This window comes from Pseudophryne corroboree, chromosome 3 (assembly GCF_028390025.1).
Source record: "Pseudophryne corroboree isolate aPseCor3 chromosome 3, aPseCor3.hap2, whole genome shotgun sequence".
NCBI lineage: Eukaryota > Metazoa > Chordata > Amphibia > Anura > Myobatrachidae > Pseudophryne > Pseudophryne corroboree.
In genome coordinates this window covers 31,923,749-31,950,379 of record NC_086446.1, presented here as the reverse complement: position 1 = coordinate 31,950,379, position 26,631 = coordinate 31,923,749, and the positions used below count along the sequence as shown (strand labels likewise).

At 44.3% G+C, this 26,631-nt stretch overlaps 2 protein-coding genes across 5 annotated transcripts in view; one reads left to right on the top strand and one right to left on the bottom strand.

Annotated features, from left to right (window-relative positions):
• Positions 1 to 24,714, bottom strand: part of LOC135054619 (oocyte zinc finger protein XlCOF7.1-like) — a 103,207-nt gene extending 78,493 nt beyond the window's left edge. Inside the window, exons 1-3 of one of the 2 annotated variants that reach the window (XM_063957822.1) lie at positions 24,474 to 24,714; positions 18,537 to 18,695; positions 5,006 to 5,197 (exon numbers count right to left, since the gene is read on the bottom strand). In XM_063957822.1, coding sequence (XP_063813892.1) covers positions 5,006 to 5,197; positions 18,537 to 18,653 — 309 coding nt within the window. In that variant the 5' untranslated portion in view covers positions 18,654 to 18,695; positions 24,474 to 24,714. The remainder of the gene's footprint in view (positions 1 to 5,005; positions 5,198 to 18,536; positions 18,696 to 24,473) is intronic. The other variant, XM_063957821.1, reaches the window with a different exon arrangement.
• LOC135054611 (oocyte zinc finger protein XlCOF22-like) overlaps positions 24,663 to 26,631 on the top strand; it is a 133,314-nt gene continuing 131,345 nt past the window's right edge. For all 3 annotated transcript variants that reach the window (XM_063957805.1, XM_063957804.1, XM_063957803.1), the window contains exon 1: positions 24,663 to 24,722. The gene's annotated coding sequence lies outside the window, so the exon portion shown is untranslated. The remainder of the gene's footprint in view (positions 24,723 to 26,631) is intronic.

Sequence of the window (26,631 nt, the reverse complement as noted above, 5' to 3'; positions counted from 1 at the left end):
CCCTCTCCCTCCCGTCTCCCTCCACTTATTACATATTATACTTATCCCTCCAGCCACTTACTATACACAGTGTTACTGCCCATATATCCCCCTCTCCCTCCACTTATTACATATTATACTTATCCCTCCAGACACTTACTAATACACACAGTGTTACTGTCCATATATCCCCTCTGCATATCCCCTCTGCCTCCCGTCTCCATCCACTTATTATATATTATAGTTATCCCTCCCCCAGCCATTTACTATATACACAGTGTTACTGCCCATATATCCCCTCTCCATCCACTTATTACATATTATAGTTATCCCTCCCCCAGCCACTTACTATATACACAGTGTTCCTGCCCATATATCCCCTCTCCCTCCCGTCTCCATCCACTTATTACATATTATACTTATCCCTCCAGACACTTACTAATACACACAGTGTTACTGCCCATATATCCCCTCTCCCTCCCGTCTCCATCCACTTATTACATATTATACTTATCCCTCCAGCCCATTACTATATACACAGTGTTACTGCCCATATATCCCGTCTCCATCCACTTATTACATATTATAGTTATCCCTCCCCCAGCCATTTACTATATACACAGTGTTACTGCCCATATATCCCCCTCTCCATCCCGTCTGCATCCACTTATTACATATTATACTTATCCCTCCAGACACTTACTATATACACAGTGTTACTGCCCATATATCCCCTCTCCCTCCCGTCTCCATCCACTTATTACATATTATACTTATCCTCCCTCCAGCCACTTACTATATACACAGTGTTACTGCCCATATATCCCCTCTCCCTCCCGTCTCCATCCACTTATTACATATTATACTTATCCTCCCTCCAGCCACTTACTATATACACAGTGTTACTGCCCATATATCCCCTCTCCATCCACTTATTACATATTATACTTATCCCTCCAGCCACTTACTATACACACAGTGTTACTGCCCATATATCCCCCTCTCCCTCCCGTCTCCATCCACTTATTACATATTATACTTATCCCTCCAGCCACTTACTATACACACAGTGTTACTGCCCATATATCCCCTCTCCCTCCCGTCTCCATCCACTTATTACATATTATACTTATCCTCCCTCCAGCCACTTACTATATACACAGTGTTACTGCCCATATATCCCCTCTCCCTCCCGTCTCCACCCACTTATTACATATTATACTTATCCCTCCAGCCACTTACTATACACACAGTGTTACTGCCCATATATCCCCTCTCCCTCCCGTCTCCATCCACTTATTACATATTATACTTATCCCTCCAGACACTTACTATATACACAGTGTTACTGCCCATATATCCCCTCTCCCTCCCGTCTCCATCCACTTATTACATATTATACTTATCCCTCCAGCCACTTACTATACACACAGTGTTACTGCCCATATATCCCCTCTCCCTCCCGTCTCCCTCCCCTTATTACATATTATACTTATCCCTCCAGACACTTACTATATACAGTGTTACTGCCCATATATCCCCTCTCCCTCCCGTCTCCATCCACTTATTACATATTATACTTATCCCTCCAGACACTTACTATATACAGTGTTACTGCCCATATATCCCCTCTCCCTCCCGTCTCCATCCACTTATTACATATTATACTTATCCCTCCAGCCACTTACTATATACACAGTGTTACTGCCCATATATCCCCTCTCCATCCACTTATTACATATTATACTTATCCCTCCAGCCACTTACTATACACACAGTGTTACTGCCCATATATCCCCTCTCCCTCCACTTATTACATATTATACTTATACTCCTTCCAGCCACTTACTATATACACAGCGTTCCTGCCCATATATTCCCCTCTCCCTCCCGTCTCCATCCACTTATTACATATTATACTTATACTCCCTCCAGCCACTTACTATATACACAGTGTTACTGCCCATATATCCCCTCTCCCTCCCGTCTCCATCCACTTATTACATATTATACTTATCCCTCCAGCCACTTACTATATACACAGTGTTACTGCCCATATATCCCCTCTCCATCCACTTATTACATATTATACTTAGCCCTCCAGCCACTTACTATATACACAGTGTTACTGCCCATATATCCCCCTCTCCCTCCCGTCTCCATCCACTTATTACATATTATACTTATCCCTCCAGTCACTTACTATACAGTGTTACTGCCCATATATCTCCCTCTGCCTCCCGTCTCCATCCACTTATTACATATTATACTTATCCCTTCCCCCACTTACTATATACACAGTGTTACTGCCCATATATCCCCTCTCCCTCCCGTCTCCCTCCCCTTATTACATATTATACTTATCCCTCCAGCCACTTACTATATACACAGTGTAACTGCCCATATATCCCGCTCTCCCTCCCGTCTCCATCCACTTATTACATATTATAGGTATCCCCCCAGCCACTTACTATATACAGTGTTACTGCCCATATATCTCCCTTTGCCTCCCGTCTCCATCCACTTATTACATATTATACTTATCCTCCCTCCAGCCACTTACTATATACACAGTGTTACTGCCTATATATCCCCCTCTGCCTCCCGTCTCCATCCACTTATTACATATTATACTTATCCCTCCAGCCACTTACTATATACACAGTGTTACTGCCCATATATCCCCCTCTCCATCCACTTATTACATATTATACTTATCCCTCCAGACACTTACTAATACACAGTGTTACTGCCCATATATCCCCTCTCCCTCCACTTATTACATATTATACTTATACTCCTTCCAGCCACTTACTATATACACAGTGTTCCTGCCCATATATTCCCCTCTCCCTCCCGCCTCCATCCACTTATTACATATTATACTTATACTTCCTCCAGCCACTTACTATATACACAGTGTTACTGCCCATATATCCCCTCTCCCTCCCGTCTCCATCCACTTATTACATATTATACTTATCCCTCCAGCCACTTACTATATACACAGTGTTACTGCCCATATATCCCCCTCTCCCTCCCGTCTCCATCCACTTATTACATATTATACTTATCCTCCCTCCAGCCACTTACTATATACACAGTGTTACTGCCCATATATCCCCCTCTCCCTCAAATCTCCATCAAAGCTCCCTTCTCCCCCTTCCCTCCCCCATGTATCCACACCCTCCATGGTACATTTACTGTTTTATAACGATGGGGTATATGTATGAAGCAGTGGATAACCTATTGTGGGTCTCCTGTATCTCTGTATAAGATGTACAGCAGGGATTGGGGGTAGGTACCAGTGCATCCGGAAAGTATTCACAGCGCTTCACTTTTTCCACATTTTATTATGTTACAGCCTTTTTCCAAAATGGAGTAAATTAATTTTTACCTCAAAATTCTACACACAATACCCCATAATGACAATGTGAAAAAAGTTTGAGATTTTTAAAAATGTATTTTAAAAAAACCTCAAAAACCTAATAAATCACATGTACATAAGTAGTCACAGCCTTTGCGCAATACTTTATTGATGCGCCTTTGGCAGCAATTACAGCCTCGTCTTTTTGAATATGATGCCACAAGCTGGGCACACCTATCTTTGTGCAGTTTCACCCATTCCTCTTTGCAGCACCTCTCAAGCTCCATCAGGTTGGATGGGAAGCATCGGTGCACAGCCATTTTCAGATCTCTCCAGAGATGTTCAATCGGATTCAATTCTGGGCTCTGGTTGGGCCACTCAAGGAAATTCACAGAGTTGTCCTGAAGCCACTCCACTAATATCTTGGCTGTGTGCTTAGGGTCATTGTCCTACTAAAAGATGATCAGTCACCCCAGTCTGAGGACAAGAGCGATCTGGAGCAGGTTTTTATCCAGGATGTCTCTGTACATTGCTGCATTCATCTTTCTCTCGTGACTAAGGCCATTCTCCCCCGATCACTCAGTTTCGATGGCCGGTCAGCTCTAGGAAGAGTCCTGGTGGTTCCGAACTTCTTCCATTTATGGATGATGAAGGCCACTGTGCTCATTGGGACCTTCAAAGAAGCAGATATTTTTCTATAACTTTCCCCAGATTTGTGCCTCGAGACAATCCTGTCTCGGAGGTCTACTGAGAATTCCTTTGACTTAATACTTGGTTTGTGCTCAAACATGCACTGTCAAGTGTGGGACCTTATATAGAAAGGGGTGTCCCTTTCCAAATCATTTCCAATCAACTGAATTTATTACAGGTGGACTCCAATTAAGCTGTAGGAACATCTCAAGGATGATCAGTGGAAACAGGATGCACCTGAGCGCAATTTTGAGCTTCATGACAAAGGATGTGAATACTTATGTACATATGATTTCTTAGTTTTTTTATATTTAATAAATTTGCAAAAATCGAAAAAAAAGAACTTTTTCACGTTGTCATTATGGGGTAGTGTGTGTAGAATTTTGAGGGAAAAATTAATTTATTCCATTTTGGAATAAGGCTGTAACATAACAAAATGTGGAAAAAGTGAAGCGCTGTGAATACTTTCCGGATGTATTGTATTCTTTTAAAGGCACTTGGACAGGAGCATGGCTGCTGCCTCCTTGTAAATCCCCTGGTGTTACTGTATAATGTCCCATTCCCAGCAGTCACCTCTCCAGTCATCACCCAGACACGGCCCCTGGTGTTACTGTATAATGCCCCATTACCAGCAGTCACCTCTCCAGTCATCACCCAGACACATCACCTGGTGTTACTGTATAATGCCCCATTCCCAGCAGTCACCTCTCCAGTCATCACCCAGACACGTCCCCTGGTGTTACTGTATAATGTCCCATTCCCAGCAGTCACCTCTCCAGACACCACCCAGACACGTCCCATGGTGTTACTGTATAATGTCCCATTCCCAGCAGTCATCTCTCCAGTCATCACCCAGACACATCCCCTGGTGTTACTGTATAATGTCCCATTCCCAGCGGTCACCTCTCCAGTCATCACCCAGACACATCCCCTGGCGTTACTGTATAATGTCCCATTCCTATCAGTCACCTCTCCAGTCAGCAGCTGAATGATCTTGTTAGTGAGTTCCAGGATTTTCTGGTCATTGTGTCTCTGATGCATCAGTGAGCGAGGTGGAGGCACCGGGATGGGGCTCTGGGTCCTGCTCAGTCTTCCTGACACACGGGGACGGCTGCTCGGTGTCTCACACCCACCAGATGTCTTCCTCACTACTGTGTAATCCTGTGTATTGTGGGAGACATCAATGAAAAGGTAAATTAAACTCCACCTAAATGGAGCTGTTTATTCAGGTGTTCATTTTCCATTATATAAAGGAAGATTCTATTTTACAAAAACAAATCTCTGATACACAGTCATGTTCCAGATGCCCTCACCTCCACACAGTCATGTCCCTGTATTATTATTATAGATATGTGATGTCACTGTGACACTCCCAGATTCTGTCACCTCACCAATCATGTCCCTGTATTATTACTATAGATAAAAGTGATGTCACTGTGACGCTCCCAGATCCCCTCACCTCCCCAATCATGTCCTTGTATTATTACTATAGATAAGTGATGTCACTGTGACGCTCCCAGATCCCCTCCCTGTATTATTACTAGATATAAGTGATGTAATTGTGACGCTCCCATATCTCCTCACCTTCCCAGTCATGTCCCTGTATTATTATTATAGATAAGTGATGTCACTGTGATGCTCCCAGATCCCGTCCCCAGTCATGTCCCTGTATTATTACTAGATATAAGTGATGTCACTGTGACGCTCCCAGTTCCCCTCACCTCCCCAGTCATGTCCCTTGTCAAAGTCAGAAAAATATCTCTATGCACACTACCATATTTGCACCTCACACAGGTCCGTGCTGCGCATGCGTACGCTCTCCCGTACGTGCGCATACTCACAGTCGCGGGCACCCGCAGGCGCACGGTATGCGTATTTACGGTAGAGTTTATGTGATCGTAGCGTGCGACTCAATCATTACATATTTTCACTATATAATGTATTTTGTAGATCATGGTCCCTTTGATAGATTCTGAAAGTTTAGTTAACATAGCATGTTCCTGAACAGAGAGATCCCTCTTTGTATTGTACGAAGGGTCTAACAGGGGTCATACAGTGGTGTTTGGTACCCATCGGAAGAGTATTTAAATAGCAATATTCCGGTGTTGGTTTGGAGCGGATTAATCGCTCGTGCGAATAGTTATGGACATAAGAAGTTTATGTCCATTTACTATTATTTGTTCTTATTTAGTCATGCAGCGGGAAACCCAGTATCCCACCCACCTGAACAGTTGGAAGCAGTCACAGCCCACCTGTATGAATCAACCTATGACCTTTTGTTATAATGCGAAGCCGAATTCCTGTGTCCAATGAACAATGAGATTGTAGGGACCATTGAATTGTATTGTGTGTGGGGCATAAATAGGCAGGCCGACCATATCCAGTTCACTCTCTTCAACGGTTCTCATTGCTGATAATCGGGAGCTGGATATCGAGGCGCATGCGATCGTTTCCCCTTGTGCGTAAGTGTTTCTCCGCAACTATATTGATCTTCTTGTTATTGTGGGCCAATTTCTCTCTCTCTCTCTCTTCTCCTCTTTCTCTCTTATTTTCCCTTAAATAGTAATTGTATTGTATTTCCTGTGTAGTTATCTGGTTAGGTAGTCTATGTTATATTGTAGTGTATGATTTGTATTTGTATTAATTCTTTTGCAAGTATATCATTCATAATATATATATTAGGCGTTGGACCCTGAGCACGGTATCTGTGTATTTCTTATAGTGTTAAGTATTCTCAGAGCGTCGGTGACGCTAGAACAGCTTTAAAGGTAATAAGGTTATACTGTGTTGCATTTACACTCTATCATTACACTAAGGTTTTACTGCACAATACACTGTTTATGGTTTAGATACAAAGGTTTAACATTGTGAGCGTCAGCGCCGCTGGTGATCTCCTCGTGGTCCCGAGCGTCCGCTACGCTATAGCGAATCATTACGTTAGTCAGCAGCCAATAGCGTGCCTGCCTGTGATCTCTTGGCCGTGAGCGAACGTGACGCATGAGCGTCTCGACTACGGCTAAGCGATTGTTACGCAACGTGCGTACCCTTACGGTACTTCATACGTAGATAGCGTACAGTGTTCTTAGACCTCATAAAGGGTATTATATAAGATAAATATTTAGCTTTATCAATTGCGGGCTCGTCCTGTCCTTCACATATCTGCACTAGGTAATTTCAGCAGACATTATCCAGCAGCAAAGGGCGGGAGATCATATTCCTCGTAGTGCTGTTTGGATAAGCGTCTGCTTCTCTTAGTAAAGGGTGCTGAAGGAATCCGGGAACCGGAGGTAAGAACAAAACGATAGTGTCCTTTTAAAACTGTTTATTTCTGTCTTGCGTACACACGCACGCATATCTGCATTTCTTTTCATTCGTGTATTTTCATATATCACTCTCCTGTTTGCCAGTTTTATAGTTGATAAACGTGCTAAGAGAGATTTGCCGCTATTTCATAGTTTAAGAGTAAAGGTAATATAGTTAAAGTATAGACAAACACACAGCTGTGCCTGAGAGACAAGGCGAAGTCAGTGTGGTGCGCGGTAGATGATAAAGGATCATCTACATTGATAAACGTATAAATTGTGTTACGGTGGATCTTTGCTTTGCGTACACGTGTCTCTAACAAAGGACTGAGACTTGCGTACGCAACCCAAGGGCCGACGCACGCAGCGTACGGGTACGCCCACGTAACTCAAATCACAAGTGTTAATTTTTTTTCAACGCGATAAATAGCGCAACGCGGTAAATAACGCAAGGCGATAAATCGCGCAAATCTATTTTAACATTCGAAATTTAAATTAACAGATCCTTCTCCTAATTGGTAACACATCTGGTCTAAAGAAAATTTCTGCGCAGAAATAGAAATAGAAACAAAAGTGTATATGTGGTGAGTGAGTGTTTGTTTTTACAATTTTTGAGGTTGAACCACAAGAAAAGTCGAGTTCTCGTGAGGTACATGCGTGTAAGTGACGTACATGGTGGCTAGGGAGGCATCCCTGGTTAAAACATACAATTTGAGCATTAGAGTGTAGCAGACCAGGAGGTCATACTGTAACAGACCAGGAGGTCATAGCAGACCAGCAGGTTCAGGTACAGCAGACAAGGAAGTCCGCTATACAGTCCACAGGCACAACACCAAGAAAGGGTTGGTGCAACACCCATATAGGCCATACAAGCTCTGGCTGAAGGAATTCGCAGCCGTAATTTTCGATTCCACTGGTCGCTCCGTACATAAGATTAGTTGCTTATGTGCTGAACGATTGTACCGCACGTAATTGTGTGCATTAGTAAACCTGACCGGTACTATTTGTGTACGAAGGTCATAAACGCTATTTGTACATTCTAACGTGATTTGTGTAATTTTTTTATTTTAAGGGAGGTTCGCTGCTCACTCAGGAACTATCCAACAACCAAGTTACTGGAAAGAGTAAGTGTTCTTCGGATCACCCTCACAGGTTCCAGTAAATAGAGGTTCAGGTCGCAGGGGCCCTGGGTCGAGTACGCCAGCACCATATCGGTGTGATCAGGTCGTATTGGTCGGCGTGGGCGAGTGAGTGGGGTACTCGGTAAACCGCCACCGTCAGCCTATTTTGAACATTTTGGTTTGCGTAAGGGTTGGCTGAATAAAGCAACACCTTCGAACTATGGGGGCCACTTGTTCAGGTAGGGGGCGATCAACCTCGGTTCGGGTTGATTCAGTGAACCGACCAGTCGGGTCGGCAAGGTACGTAATGTGTGAGAAATACGGAAGTCACACAGAAGCTTTATGTGATGAATGGGAGAGAATGACAATACATGACGGGGAGAAATTCCCAAGAGTAGGTAGCTTCAGCACAGAAGTGTTAACGAATTTAAGGAGAAGGATATGTCTCATTAAATCAGCCAAGAGACGAATCAAGCATTATGATTATTTACAGTTGTGGCAACAGGAGGGTGACATACAGAGAGGATTGGCTCAGGCGGCGGGATCTGGCTCGATCAGAAAACTGATAGCCACGGCCCCACCGCCACCATACATATCAGGAGAGAAATTGGTTGCGGAGAATGACGCACTAAGGTGTAACAAACAAACACTTAGCAACTGTGTAAATGTTAAAGATAATGTTAACCAATTAACCAATGCAAGTATTAACCCGTGCAAGTTGTACCCTATTTTGAACTTTCCTCAGGAGTGTGATCAAGAGGACGAATCGGCAACAATTTCAGCGCTCTCTCTAGCAGCCACCATAGCAGAGACCACAGTAGGCACAGCTCCACCCCCGAGATTAGTAACAAAGGCCCCTAGCGGAGGGATAGGTGAGGTCGTATCAACGGGTAAGTACGGCACCATACACTATGCTGAAACTATTTCACCACAGCCTGTAGAATCTACACAGAATGAGGTTGTTAGAGTTAATCCTGTTAAGGTAATAGTAGTTCCAAATGGGAAAACAGACACTTCAGGAGTCACTCCTGTTAGGAACATTGCCATGTACAGCCCATTTTCCCGAATGGAATTAAGGACCATAGTGTCGGAATTCCCTGACCCTAGAAAAGACTTAGTTGCCAGCCAAAAATACATCAGAGACCTAGGTAACACGGTAGAGCCCAACAATAAAGACTGGCAGATATTGCTGAGAGCATGTTTACCCTCCAATGTCGACGCAGCTCAATTTTTAGCTGACTGTGGATTAGATCAGGATGTACCTCTTACAGAAGTGTACAACAAAGACAATGTAAAAAGAATAAGTTTACAGTTAAAGGAGTATTTCCCAGCCGTAGTTAAATGGAACAAAATATTCTCCATTAAACAGAAGGAGTCAGAAACAGCTGCAGAGTATTTTCACAGAGCATTATCAGAAATGGCAAAATACACAGGCATAGAGGACATTAAAACAAACATAAACCATCGAGAAGTAGCAGTATCGGTACTGATGGATGGTTTAAAAGAGTCATTGAAGACTAGGGTACAGACCACACAACCATGTTGGCGAGGTCTGTCTGTGGCTACTTTGAGAGAGGCTGCTATTGATCACGATAGGAACATCACCAGACACAGGGAACAACAAGGTGATAAGTTAATGGCAGTAAGTATACAGGCCCTGACCACAAGGCAGCCTTTGTTTATATCACCAAACCCTGTGGGTAAGTCAAATGTGGTTACTTGTTATTCTTGTCATAAACAGGGACACATGGCACGAGATTGTAGAGTGAAGAATTCACGAAACTCATACCAACCCCCTAGACAACGACACGACACACGACATTGGGATCAGGGTCCGCAGAAACGGAGTTATGAGCCACATGCAGGGGAAACAAAAAGATATCCCCCGAACAGAGACTGGCAAGCCTCTGGTAGCTCCCAATTAACTCCATCACAAGTAGTTGCTGCCAGCGGGATTCAGGGAGGTCACCATACCCAATAGGGGTGTGGCCATACCTGTAATCTGCAGCCAGTAAAATTGATTGCAAGCCTTGGAAGTGAACCAGAAATTGCAATCAATGTAGCTGGTAAATCATTAAACTTTCTTGTAGACACAGGGGCGGCCAAATCAGTGATAAATTCGACAGTGGGCATGAGAACCACTGGTAAGACAATTCCAGCCATAGGGGTAACGGGAGTAGTCCAGCACTACCCTGTTAGCAAACCAGCAGAGATTACAATAGGGCCTTTACATACCAAGCATTCCTTTTTGCTGGCTGCATCGGCACCGACTAATCTCCTGGGAAGAGACTTACTGTGTAAAATGGGGTGCGTCATTTATTGTACTCCTGAAGGTGTATTCTTGGACATACCTGAGAATCACGCTCAGGAAGTGCGAGACATGTTAGACTCCCCGTCAAAATTAATGTCACATACCATTATAACAAATAGGACTCCCTCCCAAGTAGAAGAAATTACATCTCAGATACCAGAGTCACTTTGGACTAAAGATGGACAGGACACTGGATTAATGGCAAACGTAGCTCCGGTAGTTGTACAAGTAAAAGATGGTAGGATAGCTCCAAAAATCCCACAGTACCCTCTGAAGCCAGAGGTGGAGTTAGGAGTGTATCCCGTAATAGAGCGCTTGCTACAACAGGGCATTCTGGTAAGAACGTCCAGCACTGCCAATAGTCCCATCTTCCCTGTTAAAAAGAGTGGGGGGAGGGGTTACCGGCTAGTGCAGGATCTAAGGGGGATTAACAAAATAGTTGAGAGTCAGTTCCCCGTAGTGCCAAATCCAGCTGTCATCCTAATGCAAATCCCTCCCACTGCGAAATTTTTCACTGTTATTGACCTCTGCTCCGCTTTCTTTTCGGTACCTCTGCACCCTGACAGTCAATATTTGTTTGCATTTACATACAGAGGAGTCCAATACACATGGACTCGATTACCACAAGGATTCATAGATAGCCCAAGTATATTTTCCCAGGCTTTGCATGATTGTTTACAGTCTTTCCAACCAGTGAGTGGATCAGTATTAATACAGTACGTGGATGATCTACTACTGTGTTCTGATTCATTGGAAGCATCCCTGAAGGATACGAAACAGCTCCTGTTTCATCTTTCAGACACAGGACACAAGGTTTCCAAAGACAAGATGCAATTATGCCAAACTAAGGTAAAATATTTGGGACACTGTCTAACACAAGGACTGAGACACCTGACCGCTGATAGAATTCAAGCAATTAGAGACATGACTCTGCCACAAACCCAGCAACAGATCAGAACATTTTTAGGAATGTGTGGGTATTGCCGTAACTGGATCCCAGGGTTTTCCATTCTAGCGTTACCCTTGCAGGAGATGGTCTCCTCAAACAAACCTGATCGGATTTCACATACAGACGAGTCTGAGACAGCATTTGAGAGACTTAAACAGTGCCTAACGCAGGCACCAGCATTAGGTATGCCAGACTATGGGAAACCCTTTGAACTATACGGAACAGAAAGTGCTGGTTGCGCGGCAGGCGTACTAACCCAAAAGCACGGTGATGCCAGCAGGCCAGTAGCATATTACAGCGCTCAGCTAGATACGGTAGCGCGATCCCTCCCCACATGCTTGCGAAGCGTTGCTGCGATAGCATTGCTAGTAACGAAAAGCGAAGACGTCGTGCTAGGTCACAACCTCACAATTCATACACCACATGCAGTGTCAGCCTTGTTAAATTCTGCCCAAACCAGGCACGTCTCATCAGCGCGGTTTACAAGATGGGAATTGGCACTAATGGCCCCCGTAAACATCACCATAAGGAGATGCAGTGCATTAAATCCTGCAACATATCTCCCAGGTGTGCCTGGACAGGCACAAAGGGTGGAGGATGAGAGTGGTGGGGAAGGAGAATTTAATACAAAGGAAGACACACATGATTGTATGGAATATTTGACCCAAAATTTTACCGCAAGGCCTGACATCAGCGACAACCCACTGGAAGATGTAGAACTTACGTTCTACACGGACGGTAGTTGTCATAGACAGTCAGACTCGGGAGACTTGTGTACTGGATACGCAGTCGTAGATGACCAAGGCACCATAGAAGCGGAACCGCTAGGCCCACCTCACTCAGCCCAGGTTGCTGAACTGGTCGCCCTAACCAGAGCATGTGAATTGGCTAAGGGCAAATCAGCCAATATCTACACCGATTCTAGATACGCATTCGGGGTAGTCCATGATTTCGGAGCCCTATGGCGCCTCAGAAATTTCATGACGGCAGCTGGTACACCGGTAGCGCATGCAGCTCACATAAAAAGGCTTCTAACAGCGATACAGGAACCCGACAGAGTGGCTGTTATCAAATGTAAAGCACACACATATAGCCAAGACCCAGTATCACTTGGTAACAGCCGAGCAGACGAAGCTGCTAAATTAGCAGCTGCTACCCCCAGACAGACAGACACCACACAACTGATGGTATTTAATACCATCAACACACAGAAGTTGTGTGAGATGCAAAATTTGTGTTCCACACAGGAAAAGGCAGTCTGGAAGGCAAAAGGATATGGTCAGGAGTCCTCAGGACTCTGGACGGATGGACACGGTAAACCAGTGGCCCCCAGAGCATACCTTCCATGTTTAGCTGAGGCAGCTCACGGGCTGACTCATCTGGGCAAGGAAGGGATGTGCAAGTTGGTAAGAGCATATTGGTGTGCCCCAGGATTTTCATCTCATGCGAGTAAAAGGGCAATGTCATGCCTTACCTGTCTGAGAAAGAACATCGGAAAGGCAATACCTACAGAACCATCTCATATCCCACCTGCCGGCGGCCCTTTCCAGGTAATACAGATTGACTTTATTCAATTACCCCCTTGTCGAAATTTGAAATATGTACTTGTTTGTATAGATGTTTTCTCAAATTGGGTCGAAGCATTTCCAGCGGCCACAAATACCGCTATGTTTACTGCTAAGAAAATTGTGCAGGAATTTGTATGTAGATATGGTATCCCTAGAATTATCGAAAGTGATAGGGGTACCCATTTTACCGGTGATGTCTTTCAAGGAATGTGTAAATTGATGGGAATTGATAGCAAGCTGCACACTCCATACCGTCCACAGGCGAGTGCGAAAGTGGAAAGAGTGAACAGCACTATTAAAAATAAACTGAGTAAAGTGATGGCAGAGACAGGATTGACATGGCCAGAAGCTTTACCCATTGTACTGTACAGCATCAGAACCACTCCCAGGTCCCCTCTTAATCTGTCTCCCTTTGAAATCTTGTTTGGTCGACAACCGCATGTTATGATTAACCCTCAGGATGATTTGAAGTGTAACAATGAAGTGACTGTAAAATACTTGATTAACATGAGTAAACAGTTAAGGAATCAAAATGATAATCTGAAGTTAGTGATTCCTGATTTACCAGATAGTAATTGTCATGACATTGAACCTGGGGATTATGTAATGATACGGAATTTTCTACGCTCAGGTTGCCTTATTGACAGATGGGAAGGACCATACCAGGTCTTATTGACTAGCACTACAGCATTGAAGGTTGCTGAGAGAGAGACTTGGGTTCATTCGTCCCACTGTAAAAAGGTTGCTGATCCAGAGAGGCCCCGTGATAAGGAACAGACGGTAGAGGTTGTATCACTGGAGTGTCTGTTCCAGGAGGACTGAGGCGGCACCTGAGCATTGAAAATCACAAGACCAAAAGCAGTTGTCGATCCCCTGTTCCCTTTTATTGTTTTTCTCCAACTTCCCATCCCCTCTCCCTCAAATTATTTTTTTTCCCCTTCTCATTCTTCTCCGTTTCCTCCTACAAGATGGACTTGCCCCAAGAGACTGTGATCCGGATTTTCCTGTTGACCATGATGTTGACCAGAGCAGTCTGTTCCGGCGAGAGTACCATGGAGGTCGAGAGAGGTTCTGGAATGGGTTCTGATGATAAAGATGGAGGCGTAGTTTTCCAAGAACAACATAATCAACAAGCAAAGGCGAGTATCAGAAAACGATCCGATAGCATTGACCATAGAAGGAATTGTGAAGGATTGTTAGCTGAAGAAAACTGTATCTGTCGGCTCTGTAACAATGTCATTGAGGATGGGTGCATAAAGAAATGCCAATCCAGTTTTAATATCCATATGGACCGGCATCCATTGAGTGACTATCACTCCTTAGTGGGTAGTGTGTTAAATAAAACAGATTGTTGGGTATGCTCTCAAGTACCTCAAGGTCATAGCAAATCAGGGCTAGTACCATTTCCTTTAACGTTAGGGGAGGTACTTGAGTTAAGTGGTGGGAGACCGGTGGACAGGAGGTTTAATATCTCCAGCCCTCCTAGTTTGAAGCTCCACCAATACCATGTGGATAGGTCCCTATTATGTTTTAACATCTCCAATCCCCGAAAGCCGGGAAATTGGGAAGTGTCATGGAGTAATCAAACCATGACCTTTTCGCATAGAGCAGATAGAATGCCTACAGATACAGAGCTTATACGCCACATAGCCAGTAGAGGAAAATCTTTCCGGTATAGGTATACCTTAGGAAATAGGATTACGAGAGTTGGAGAGGTATCACCAGGATACTGTGCACATATCGTACAACCTGATACGTGTACTAAGCAGATGGAAGAATTAGGGTTAGGAGATTTCACATGGAAGGTGTGTAATATGGTTATGTCCTACTCCGTCCCATATGTTCTCCCCGATGATGCATATTTCATATGCGGGAGAAAGGCGTATAAGTGGCTTGCCCCAAACTCTGAAGGATTGTGTTATATTGGAAAAGTACCGCCTGAAGTAATGACTGTATCACATGACAAAATGAAAGACATACACCGTGTTGCCCAAACTCCTTATACTCACACCCATTACGAGCACGTAGTTAAACGGCACCTGATAGAAAGAACAGAGCATCCGGCCTCTGACATGATCCATGAATCCACCGGGATTCTGTTTCTAATCGCGTTAGATATCACTCGCACCGCTAGAGGAGTGTTGAATTATAAATACATATCTGCGCTCGCCAATTTGTTAGATAATATCACTGAAATGTATGATGACACGTTTAGGTATACTGGAAGAGAACTTCAGGCTTATAAAACAGAACTGGTACAGCATAGAATGGTTCTTAATTACCTCACAGCAGTGACAGGCGGATATTGTGTCACACTGGCAACACAATACGGCGTGAAATGTTGCACATATATTACGAATAGCACCGAGGACCCGGTCGAGGTCATAGACCAAAAGATGGACGATATTCTCCAACTGAAGTGGGAATTTCGCAGGAGACACAATCTCACTCTTGCTGCTGTAGGTAATGAGCTGACTGGTTGGGTGTCATGGTTGAACCCGCGAAATTGGTTCTCTGGTTTAGGAGACTGGGCTCAAGGAGTCATAATGGATGTTGGGAAGTTTCTCCTATGTATCTTAGGTGTTATCATAACGATAGGTTTGATATTTAGATGCGGTCAGGCTTTAATGAGGTGCAATCGTCGTACTAGGGTAATGAGTTTAAGGAGTGAGGAAACTGTAATTCCAATGGACTTGATTTATGACCCAAATGTAGAAACAATGATGTGATGAAAATGCGATTTCTACGGTCCGTTTCTTTCACCTGTTTTTCCGTTTCCTCCAAGGTAAAAAGACCCACTTGGACGAGGAATTTGATGAGCCGATATACAGACAACAGAGGGATTAAAGAAGAAGTTTTGACAACCTGATACACAGATTTTTGATGAACTATGCCATGGATCCCCAGTTTCCCTAGAAATTTTAAAATTACGCTAGCCCAACACTTTTGTAAATCTATGGACATTGACAGCTTTTGCTCGCACCTTATGGGCAAAAGCACAAAGAAGACTGCATTCAACAGACACCAAACAAGACCTCAATCGACGAATGTACATTTACCTGACATAGAATACCACCGCATTTACCGTAATTATGTCTTTTCTTCATTTCTACAACCCTCAGGTAATGACACACATAGTCGATAGGGAATACAGGCACAGATATCAGCAATCACATATCTCCCCCATTCATGTATCATCAACTAAAATGTGCTCCCCCATTTTGTTACAACCAAAGCCGAAAAGAGCTCGGTAAAGTTTGACAGCCCATCCACAGACCCGTACCACGGGATAAGAAGGAATTCAAATGTATACTTCGCAATACCTCGAAGCTTGATTTAAAACACGTACGGCACAATGATACATGACCCCCCAAACATGGACTCATACACACATGCTTCTGCTATCTCACTAGGTCATACCCTTTTCCTACCTTCTCCTCTCCTCCCCTACCCAACCATGTAAATGTATTAACCCCTGACATATATTTTTCTCTTTTTTGAAATGTTTTAGAAGGTGGCAGTTATTGTTGACTGCCAAAGGGTGGACTGTCAAAGTCAGAAAAATATCTCTATGCACACTACCATATTTGCACCTCACACAGGTCCGTGCTGCGCATGCGTACGCTCTCCCGTACGTGCGCATACTCACAGTCGCGGGCACCCGCAGGCGCACGGTATGCGTATTTACGGTAGAGTTTATGTGATCGTAGCGTGCGACTCAATCATTACATATTTTCACTATATAATGTATTTTGTAGATCATGGTCCCTTTGATAGATTCTGAAAGTTTAGTTAACATAGCATGTTCCTGAACAGAGAGATCCCTCTTTGTATTGTACGAAGGGTCTAACAGGGGTCATACAGTGGTGTTTGGTACCCATCGGAAGAGTATTTAAATAGCAATATTCCGGTGTTGGTTTGGAGCGGATTAATCGCTCGTGCGAATAGTTATGGACATAAGAAGTTTATGTCCATTTACTATTATTTGTTCTTATTTAGTCATGCGGCGGGAAACCCAGTATCCCACCCACCTGAACAGTTGGAAGCAGTCACAGCCCACCTGTATGAATCAGCCTATGACCTTTTGTTATAATGCGAAGCCGAATTCCTGTGTCCAATGAACAATGAGATTGTAGGGACCATTGAATTGTATTGTGTGTGGGGCATAAATAGGCAGGCCGACCATATCCAGTTCACTCTCTTCAACGGTTCTCATTGCTGATAATCGGGAGCTGGATATCGAGGCGCATGCGATCGTTTCCCCTTGTGCGTAAGTGTTTCTCCGCAACTATATTGATCTTCTTGTTATTGTGGGCCAATTTCTCTCTCTCTCTTCTCCTCTTTCTCTCTTATTTTCCCTTAAATAGTAATTGTATTGTATTTCCTGTGTAGTTATCTGGTTAGGTAGTCTATGTTATATTGTAGTGTATGATTTGTATTTGTATTAATTCTTTTGCAAGTATATCATTCATAATATATATATTAGGCGTTGGACCCTGAGCACGGTATCTGTGTATTTCTTATAGTGTTAAGTATTCTCAGAGCGTCGGTGACGCTAGAACAGCTTTAAAGGTAATAAGGTTATACTGTGTTGCATTTACACTCTATCATCACACTAAGGTTTTACTGCACAATACACTGTTTATGGTTTAGATACAAAGGTTTAACATTGTGAGCGTCAGCGCCGCTGGTGATCTCCTCGTGCTCCCGAGCGTCCGCTACGCTATAGCGAATCATTACGTTAGTCAGCAGCCAATAGCGTGCCTGCCTGTGATCTCTTGGCCGTGAGCGAACGTGGCGCTTGAGCGTCTCGACTACGGCTAAGCGATTGTTACGCAACGTGCGTACCCTTACGGTACTTCATACGTAGATAGCGTACAGTGTTCTTAGACCTCATAAAGGGTATTATATAAGATAAATATTTAGCTTTATCACCCTGTATTAGTAATATAGCTCCCAGATCCCCTCCCCAGTCATGTCCCTGTATTATTACTAGATATAAGTGATGTCACTGTGTCTCTCCCAGATCCTCTCACCTGCCCAGCCATGTCCCTGTATTATTATTATAGATATGTGATGTCACTGTGACACTCCCAGATTCCGTCACCTCCCCAGTCATGTCCCTGTATTATTACTATAGATATAAGGGACGTCACTCTGACACTCCCAGATCCCCTCCCCAGTCATGTCTCTGTATTATTACTATAGACTTAAGTGATGTCACAGTGACTCTCCTAGATCCCACTCACCTCTCCTGTCAGTAGATGGATGATCTCCAGGGTGACAGATAATATCTTCTCAGACAGGTGTTTCCTGTCCTTTTTCATCCTTGGTGAATCAGTGTACAGGAGGTGTCTCATCTTCATGTGACTTTTATTAAAGACTCTGGTTCCTCAAGCACCAATGGTCTAGAAATACATATAATAACAACGATGTTACTTAGATGCTCCACTGAGTCGGCTTCATATGACTGCTCGATTAAATATACGTTATAGTAAGAATTTACCGTTAATAACAACATTTTCTCCTAAGTCCACAGGATAAAATTGGGATATTATGACGCAACAGCGGATTTGCACCAAACGGTCAAAGCTTTTCTGCCTCCCAGTATGCAACAGGCCCGTACATGTATCCCCGCCTCCTGGCTCATGCAAATAAGTTGTTTTTCCAAACCTCAAGGCAAAAGCATCATAGATAGCCCTAATCAGGAGAGAAGAACACACATGCACACCCTTACGTACAAGAAGGAAGAGGTTAGTGAGTAAAAGGATTCTCAAATCAGGTGCGTCAGGGTGGGATCCCTGTGGAACCTGGGGACTTAGGAGAAATACCGTTATCAACGTAAAGTTCTTACCATAACGTATATATCTCCTGCAGGGTCCACAGGTTATCCACAGGATAACATTAGGATGTCCCAAAGCAATTTAGTGATGGAGACGCTCCTGACTGGACAGGAGAATCCTTCGCCCGAATTCAGTGTCCTGGGAGGCAAAGGTATCAACGGTATAATGTCTAATAAATATGTTAATGGAAGACCATGTGGCTGCCTTACATATCTGTTCTGCCGAAGCACCACGTTGTGCTGCACATGATGGACCTACCTTACAAGCAGAGTGAGCAGAGACATTAGCCGGAACAGGGAGATCAGCTTCAGAAAATGCTTCTGAAATAGTCATCCGAAGCCATTTTGCCAGTGTCTAGTATCAGCAGGCCATCCTCTCTTGTGAAATCCGTAGAGAATGAAGAGAGAATCTGTCTTTCTGATGGCACTGGTACGATCTACGTAGATCCTTAAGGCTCGGACTACGTCCAAAGATACATCTCCCACAGAAAGGTCCGGTCCTTGGAAAGCTGGGACTACAATTTCTTCATTAAGGTGGAATTTAGACACCACCTTAGGAAGATATCTAGATCTAGTTCTGAGAACTGCTTTATCTGGATAAAAAAAAAAATCAGAAATGGGGAACGACATGACAATGCCCCTAAACCTGATACTCTTCTAGCTGACACCATAGCCAGTAGAAAGAGAACTTTAGCTGTCAACCATTAAAGATCCACTCTATTAAGTGGTTCAAGTGGGGCAACTTAAAGGGCCTTTAGGACTAAACTTAAATACCAAGGCACTGTAGGAGGAACAAAAGGAGGTTGAATGCACAGCATTCCCTGGAAGACAGTGTGAACACCCTGTAGGTTAGCAATTTTTTTTTTTGGAACCATACAGTCCATGCTGACACCTGCACTCTCAAGGAAGCCACCTTCAAACCTTTATCCCTTCCTGCCTGAAGGAATGCCAAGACCCTGGAATCTCTGAACGCCCTAGGGTAAAATTTCCGTTCACTGCACCAACGAACATAGGTTTGCCATATTCGGTGATAAATGCGAGCTGAGGAAGGATTCCTTGCTCTGAGCATTGTTTGAATTACCTGTTGTGAGAATCCTATTGACTTCAGCATGGAAGTCTCAAGAGCCACGCTGTCAAAGACAGTCAATCCAGATACACAAACAAAATATAGGGCTGTGCTTTTCACCCAGGAATGGACATTTATTGCACAATACAATAATACATTTAAAAATTACGACACTGGCCGGTATCACATAAAACAGCGTATGAATTTATTAATTGAAAACAAAACCACTAGATTTCATGTACCTATATAGCCAATATAATATTCCCTATGATTATTCTTGAAAATATATACTTTTAGTAAAGTACATTTATGTTAGTGTGAAAGTCCAGCCATATACTCTGTGCAAACCATGCAGGGGTTAATAGTATCCAGCCATAAATGAGCATGCAGGTATTAGTATAATTGTTAGTCTCTGGTTTGGACCTTATACTCCATACAATGTCCTCCTGCTAACAGCTTGTTAAATAACACTGCAGGCGTCCATGCAATGTAGAGCAAGTTAAAACCAGCAATCACGTAGATGTTAATTGTATTAAATCAGTGCAATGGTACCGGAGCGCACGCCTTAATTCCCCTTAGCACTGGGGTCCATGTACAGACAGCCTTCTCTTCCCATGGCACTAATGTGGACCCCAGTAACCTTCTAGGACGTAAGAGAAAATAAGATTCCTCCTCTACCTCTGTCACCTTGTCAGGAATGTGCAGGACATCTCTGATAGCTTCTATATGGACCTGTATTCCTTGTGACAGGACTGCATAACCCCACTAGCGTCCACTTCACCCTCCTCTGGGTCTGATGTATCATCATCAGTATCAGCCTGCAGGAGCTGGGCCAGAGAACGCTTTTGTGGGCACATGGCGGGGGTCTGAGACGCTGGTATGGGAACTGAATCTCTATCAGGTCATCCATAGACTGCCTTAAGTATTGCGTCTCTTTCTCAGTATGGGATAACTTAGTAGAAATATTAGATATCATCCCCTTAATGGAATCTAACCATGGGGGTCCTGCCTCACTAGCCTGAGAATGTGCACTATCCAGAGTACAGGATAGAGAGTCTCCTGGGGAGGACAGACACTCTGCTGTGCAGGACACACACTCCCTGGACATGGTAACGTGAAGGGACACACACACACACACACAGAAGGTAAAAACGCAGTTTAACCCACACAGAGTCCTCAGGGAGACACAGAAAATGAAGCCAGCAACACGTCGCCCTTTTAGCTAAGTGAAAACTCAGTTGGGTCGCCACACAAAGTCTATAGATTGTAAGCTTGTGAGCAGGGCCTTCCGACCTCTGTCTGTCTGTTTTTACCTAGTTTTGTTCTATTACTGTTGCACTATATAAGAAACCGTTAATAAATAAACAAACAAATAAATGTCCCTTAATAGGGCTTAGTATACTAACACACTCCCCTTCCTTACTAAGACCCGTATTACTGCTGAGGAGACGTGTCTTTTTGGAGAAGCAGCTCTTCCCTGTGATGCCTTGTCAGTGCAAGCTGCAGAGGGAAAATGGCGCTGGTGAGCTGCTGGATCCGCTCATAGTGAAGCCCCGCCCCCGTAATGGCGCGCAGTTTCCCATGTTTTTATACTGGCCTGAGGTAATTTATGTTCTTAACAGTGGGTTAAAACCCCTGTAAGCATTAGCGCCAGTGTGGGTATTAGTTTGACTTCAGCTTGCCCCGCACCGCGGATACACACCTAAGCACGTTACTGAAGTCTGGAGCCGCAGCCTCAGCGATGCGCTCCTACCCTTGTGCCGCCATTACCGCCAGCGACCCACTAACCGGGATGCCAGCGTTCTACTCACCACTCTTTTTTCTTCTGGCTCTGTTAGGGGTGGCGGCGTGCTGCGGGAGGGTACGCTCGCCGTGGTGGGGCTTGCAAATGACTCCCTCAGGAGCTCAGTGTCCTGTCAGCTGAGAAACGGGACCATTAACTCTGTAGGAGGCTGGGCCGTTCTCCCCCCTAAGTCCCACGAAGCAGGCAGGCTGGTGCCACCCAGCAGTGCCTGTAAAATAACAAACAGAAAATAAATGCAGAAAACTCTTCAGGAGCTTCCCTAAGCGTGACCGGCTCCTCCGGACACATTTTCTAAACTGAGTCTGGTAGGAGGGTCACAGAGGGAGGAGCCAGTGCACACTATTGATTTTGTTAAAGTGCCCAAGGCTCCTAGATGACCCATCTATACCCCCATGGTACTATGTAAGAGAAAATAGTAAGACTATAAAAATAAAATAAAAAAGCTTGGGGTTGCTAAAAACTAGCAGCCCTCTGACCATGGTCCAGCTCCTGACGCACCAAACAAAAAACTGATTTGCCTGAGCCAGGAGGCGGCGATATATGGACGGGCCCATTGCCTGCTGGGAAGCCGAAAAGCTTTGACCGTTTGGTACAAATCCGCTGTCGCTCCACCATATCCCAATGTATCCTGTGGATAACCTGTGGACCCTGCATGAGAAATAAGGTCTTGGGGAGTAATCAGAAAAATCACAACAGCCAGTGAAGAACAGATCAAGTGAGTGCCCACTAACATGGAAGGGTGAGGAGGTCTACTGGGAGAGACCAAGCGATGATGCGAGATTAAGAAGTTCAGAGCCAGAGGATTTTGTTGGGATGACTATGGGGATGTTGAAATAACCTAAGATAATGGAGGGAAGATCTGAAGAGAGGAAGTGAGGAAGCAAAGTTGTCAAGGAATTTGACGGGAATGCCACGGGACGGCAAATGACACCTGCTCAAAGGTGAACAGGTTGGAAGAGGCGTATAGCATGGACCTCAAATATAGAGATTAAAAGGGACTGTTCTGGAGGTATGAGTTAGTAGGAGTAGCCGGTTGATAGAAAGACCCCCAACACCACCACCAGGACAACACCCAAGCTTGGGGGGGTGGGGGGGGGGGGTAAATGTGAGGCCCCCAGCGGAGAGAGCAGCAGGAGAAGTGGTGTCATAGGGGGTTATCCATGTTTCTGTAATGGCTAGGTGGTTCATGGAGTTGAAGATAAAAAGGTCATGGGTGGGGACCGGATTCCAACAGACAGATCTGGCCTTCCAGAGGGCACAGGAGAGAGGAAGATAGTTTGTGGGAAAGATGTGTAGGAGATCAGCAGGGTTGCTGTAACATTGATGGGGTAGTAGGGCAGAGGTGAATGGAAGTAGGGGAAAAAAAGAAGAGGGGTGGACGAGAGACAGAGAAGATGTAGGAGACTAGGGGGTCGATCCAATTGCCTCCAAAGGGTGCGAGGTGCCATTGCAACGGCATCTAAACGCCTGCAACGGCACCCGATCTTGAACCCTTCACGGCCGCGAATCACGCCCAATTCTCACAAAACTGCTCAGTACCTCTATGGGGTGGCAAGCAATTTTGTGCGAATTCCGGCACCCCTAGAGTGCAGCCGCGATATTATCGCAGCCAATTCGACTGACCCCCAAGTGGGAGGTGGGACTGGGGGTAAAATAAAGGGTTAGGTAGAAAAAAAAAAAAAAAAAAAGGGATGGGCTAGTAGAAAACCTGGGCATAAAATGGATTGGGTAAAAGGGAGATGGTAATGGGAAATAGGAGTGGAGGCTGTATGAGAGGCAGAGCAGCAGAATTGCAGGAATGCAGGTGAAAGTACAGTGTATGTTCAATGGCAATAATAAGGCTTCAAACAAAGCAAAAGTGAAGCTGATAAGGGAGCAGCAACTGCATTATAAGGGAGACAGGGTGAGAAATGAGAGGTTGTTAGGGGAGGCAAAAAAGTTATGGGAATTCAGACAAATGACATTTACACAGATGTGAATTATAAAAATATTAATAACAGGACACCACAGGGCGCTCCTCCTGCAAAAAAAATAATAACAGGACACCACAGGGCACTCCTCCTGTAAAAAAAATAATAACAGGACACCACAGGGCGCTCCTCCTGTAAAAAAAATAACACCAGGACACCACAGGGCGCTACACCTGTATAATAATAACACCACAGGCAACTCCCCCTGTATACTACTACAACTACTACTACCAGAACACCATAGGCCACTCCCACTGTATAATAGTAATAACAATACACCACTGACTACTCCCCCTGTACTGTATATTATTAATAACAGGACACCGCAAGCCACTCCCCCTGTATAATAATAATAACAACAACAAGAGACTACAGGCTGCTACTCCTGTATATTAATAATAATATCAACAGGACACTACAGGCTACTCCCCCTGTATAATAATAATATCAATAGGACACCAGAGGCTGCTCCCCCTGTAAAACAATACTAATAGTCACCATTACCTGCTGCTTGTAGACACAACAATGCCTTCTTCGACTGTGGACCGAAGCGGAAATTGAGTATTTTGCGCAGAACGGAAGTAAGGCCGGAATGTGGATGGAACGCAAAGGGTGGGAGTCAGGTGAAACGCACAAGGCGAAAGTCTAGTGGAACGCAAAGGGCGGAAGTCAGGTGGACCGCACAGGGCGGAAGTCGGGTGGAACGCACAGAGCGGAAGTCGGGTGTGTAACGCTCCGGGCGGAGGACTGGCGGTAAGTACATACAGAGAGATACGGGGAGGATTATAACGCGGTGCAGGCAGCGGGTGTGGGGCCTGGAGGGGGCTGCAAGTCTTCTCCCTGCGGGCCGGACACCCCTCTCACAGCTCCGGGGCTGCCCTGTACCTATTGCTGCTGCTCCCTGCACCTCACACCGAGGGGCCCAGCGCATACTTGCCTACCTGACCCTCTCCATGAGGGAGAAAATGCTCTGTTCCTGGACTCTCCTGGTAATGTATGATTGCCATCACCTGTGGTGAGCTAGTTAATGGATAAGAAAGGTGTTTCTCCACAGGTGATGGCAATCATACATTACCAGGAAAGTCCAGGAACAGAGCATTTTCTCCCTCATGGAGAGGGTCAGGTAGGCAAGTATGGCCCTGCGTCACCTCACACTCGAGGGGCCCTGCGTCACCTCACACTCGAGGGTTCTGCGTCACCTCACACCAAGGGGCCCTGCGTCACCTCACACCAAGGGGCCCTGCGTCACCTCACACCAAGGGGCCCCCGTTACCTAACAATATACCTATACTGATACTAGAATTTCTGCAAACATATACCTATACTAAACAGGGCTATTTTTTCCCACCGAAACACTATTCCTGATGCTAAGGTTAAAAATAATGTTATGCGGAACGGCGATCCGGAACCTCATAATAAGGATTCACTTAATAATTCAGTATTGGGTTACAAAGGGCAGGACAGTGCAGCTTGCACTGGAGGAATCCTGGTCTGCTGCATGCAGTGCAGTGTGCTGCCATCAGTCATTTTGTGGAGTCTAGGCGGCTGCTCAGGGTCCCAACTTCTGGCAGAAGCTTGTCAGGATGCTACATGCCGCAAGATGGCCACCGCTCCGCCCTCAAACATCTGCTGGCCTGCTTGGCCAAACAAAACTTCTACAGATTTATCATGTAGCCAGCATGAAAAAAAAAAAGATTACTGATTTTTTGTGTGTGTTTTGACCGCCCCCCCGCTAGTCTTACACTACCCCAAATGTGAACAGACACTGTACACCCCAATGGTTGGTAGGTGAACAGCAGCTCCTTAATTGTAAGCAACTGCTGAACTATAAGCAACATGATGGCACAGTGGTTAGAACAGCGCTAGGGAAATATCTTTAAACACCCTTTGAAGCCCCAACTCCTCTGACGCACCACCCACATCTCCGCCTAACCTGCCTCTACCCAGGGAGTTCCTGACCTATTTTCTACAAAAATAGCACTGCCTACTAATACTATAATTACCGCATACATATACCTACTGTATACTGCTACTATAATTACCTCATAAATAGACCTATACTGCTACTATAATTACCTCATAAATATACCTATATTGCTACTATAATTACCCCATAAATATACCTATACTGCTACTATAATTACCTCATAAATATACCTATACTGCTACTATAATTACCTCATAAATATACCTATACTGCTACTATAATTACCTCATAAATATACCTATACTGCTACTATAATTACCTCATACATATACTTATACTGCTACTATAATTACCCCTTAAATATACCTATACAACTACTATAATTACCTGATAAATTTACCCATACTACTACTATAATTTCCCCATGAATATAACTATACTGCTACTATAATTACCTCATAAATATACTTATACTACTACTATAATTACCCCATAAATATACCTATATTGCTACTATAATTACCCCATAAATATACCTATACTGCAACTATAATTACCTCATAAATATACCTATACTGCTACTATAATTACCTCATACATATACTTATACTGCTACTATAATTAACCCTTAAATATACCTATACAACTACTATAATTACCTGATAAATTTACCCATACTACTACTATAATTTCCCCATGAATATAACTATACTGCTACTATAATTACCTCATAAA